Source organism: Penaeus monodon, chromosome 34, assembly GCF_015228065.2.
Source record: "Penaeus monodon isolate SGIC_2016 chromosome 34, NSTDA_Pmon_1, whole genome shotgun sequence".
In the NCBI taxonomy this organism is placed as follows: domain Eukaryota; kingdom Metazoa; phylum Arthropoda; class Malacostraca; order Decapoda; family Penaeidae; genus Penaeus; species Penaeus monodon.
The window spans coordinates 5,950,819-5,951,401 of record NC_051419.1 but is presented as its reverse complement, the minus strand read 5'-3'; the positions used below and the strand labels follow the sequence as shown (position 1 = coordinate 5,951,401).

General features: G+C 40.7%; 1 protein-coding gene across 1 annotated transcript in view; it reads right to left on the bottom strand.

Annotated features, from left to right (window-relative positions):
- LOC119594539 overlaps positions 1 to 457 on the bottom strand; it is a 24,704-nt gene extending 24,247 nt beyond the window's left edge. Inside the window, exon 1 of the mRNA XM_037943571.1 lies at positions 312 to 457. Coding sequence (XP_037799499.1) covers positions 312 to 324 — 13 coding nt within the window. The 5' untranslated portion in view covers positions 325 to 457. The remainder of the gene's footprint in view (positions 1 to 311) is intronic.
- Positions 458 to 583: the final 126 nt, after the last annotated feature.

Here is a 583-nt window from a genome sequence, read left to right as displayed (position 1 = left end):
TCGTTAAAGAAACGAACAATGTAATTTCATTAAAAAAATAACAATGCAATTTTGTTAATAAGAAAAAAAAATCTTCAAAAAAGGGAATGTTAAAAGCCTAAAATTATAATACCTTTAGATAAAAAGCAAAGAAATATGAATATTACAAATCTACAAAACAATACGAATGCTACAGTTTCACACACACATATATAAACACAATATTACAGTTTCAATTCATCGCCCTTTCCCTTTCCCGCCGACGCCCAGGATCCGAACAGCGTATGTGTGGGAGATTCGGAACCAACGCTATGAGCCCCGGGACACATTACCTTGAGGAGCCATGGCAGGTGCAAGTGTGAAGTTTCATACGATACTGAAGCTAGATAAATCTGCGAAGGACCGTGGCCACACTCACAATAGATGAGGGACACGGCGAGGGCCTAATTTCACCCTGACTTATTTATGTGAAGCCACACGCTTCGTTACGAGGGATGTGATGCTTCTCCGTCCGCGCGTCTTGTGTTAAATCGTCTGCGTGAGGAACGAAGGGAAACGAGGTGATGCGAGGACACTTTATATATCGAGTGAAGAAAAGAAGAAA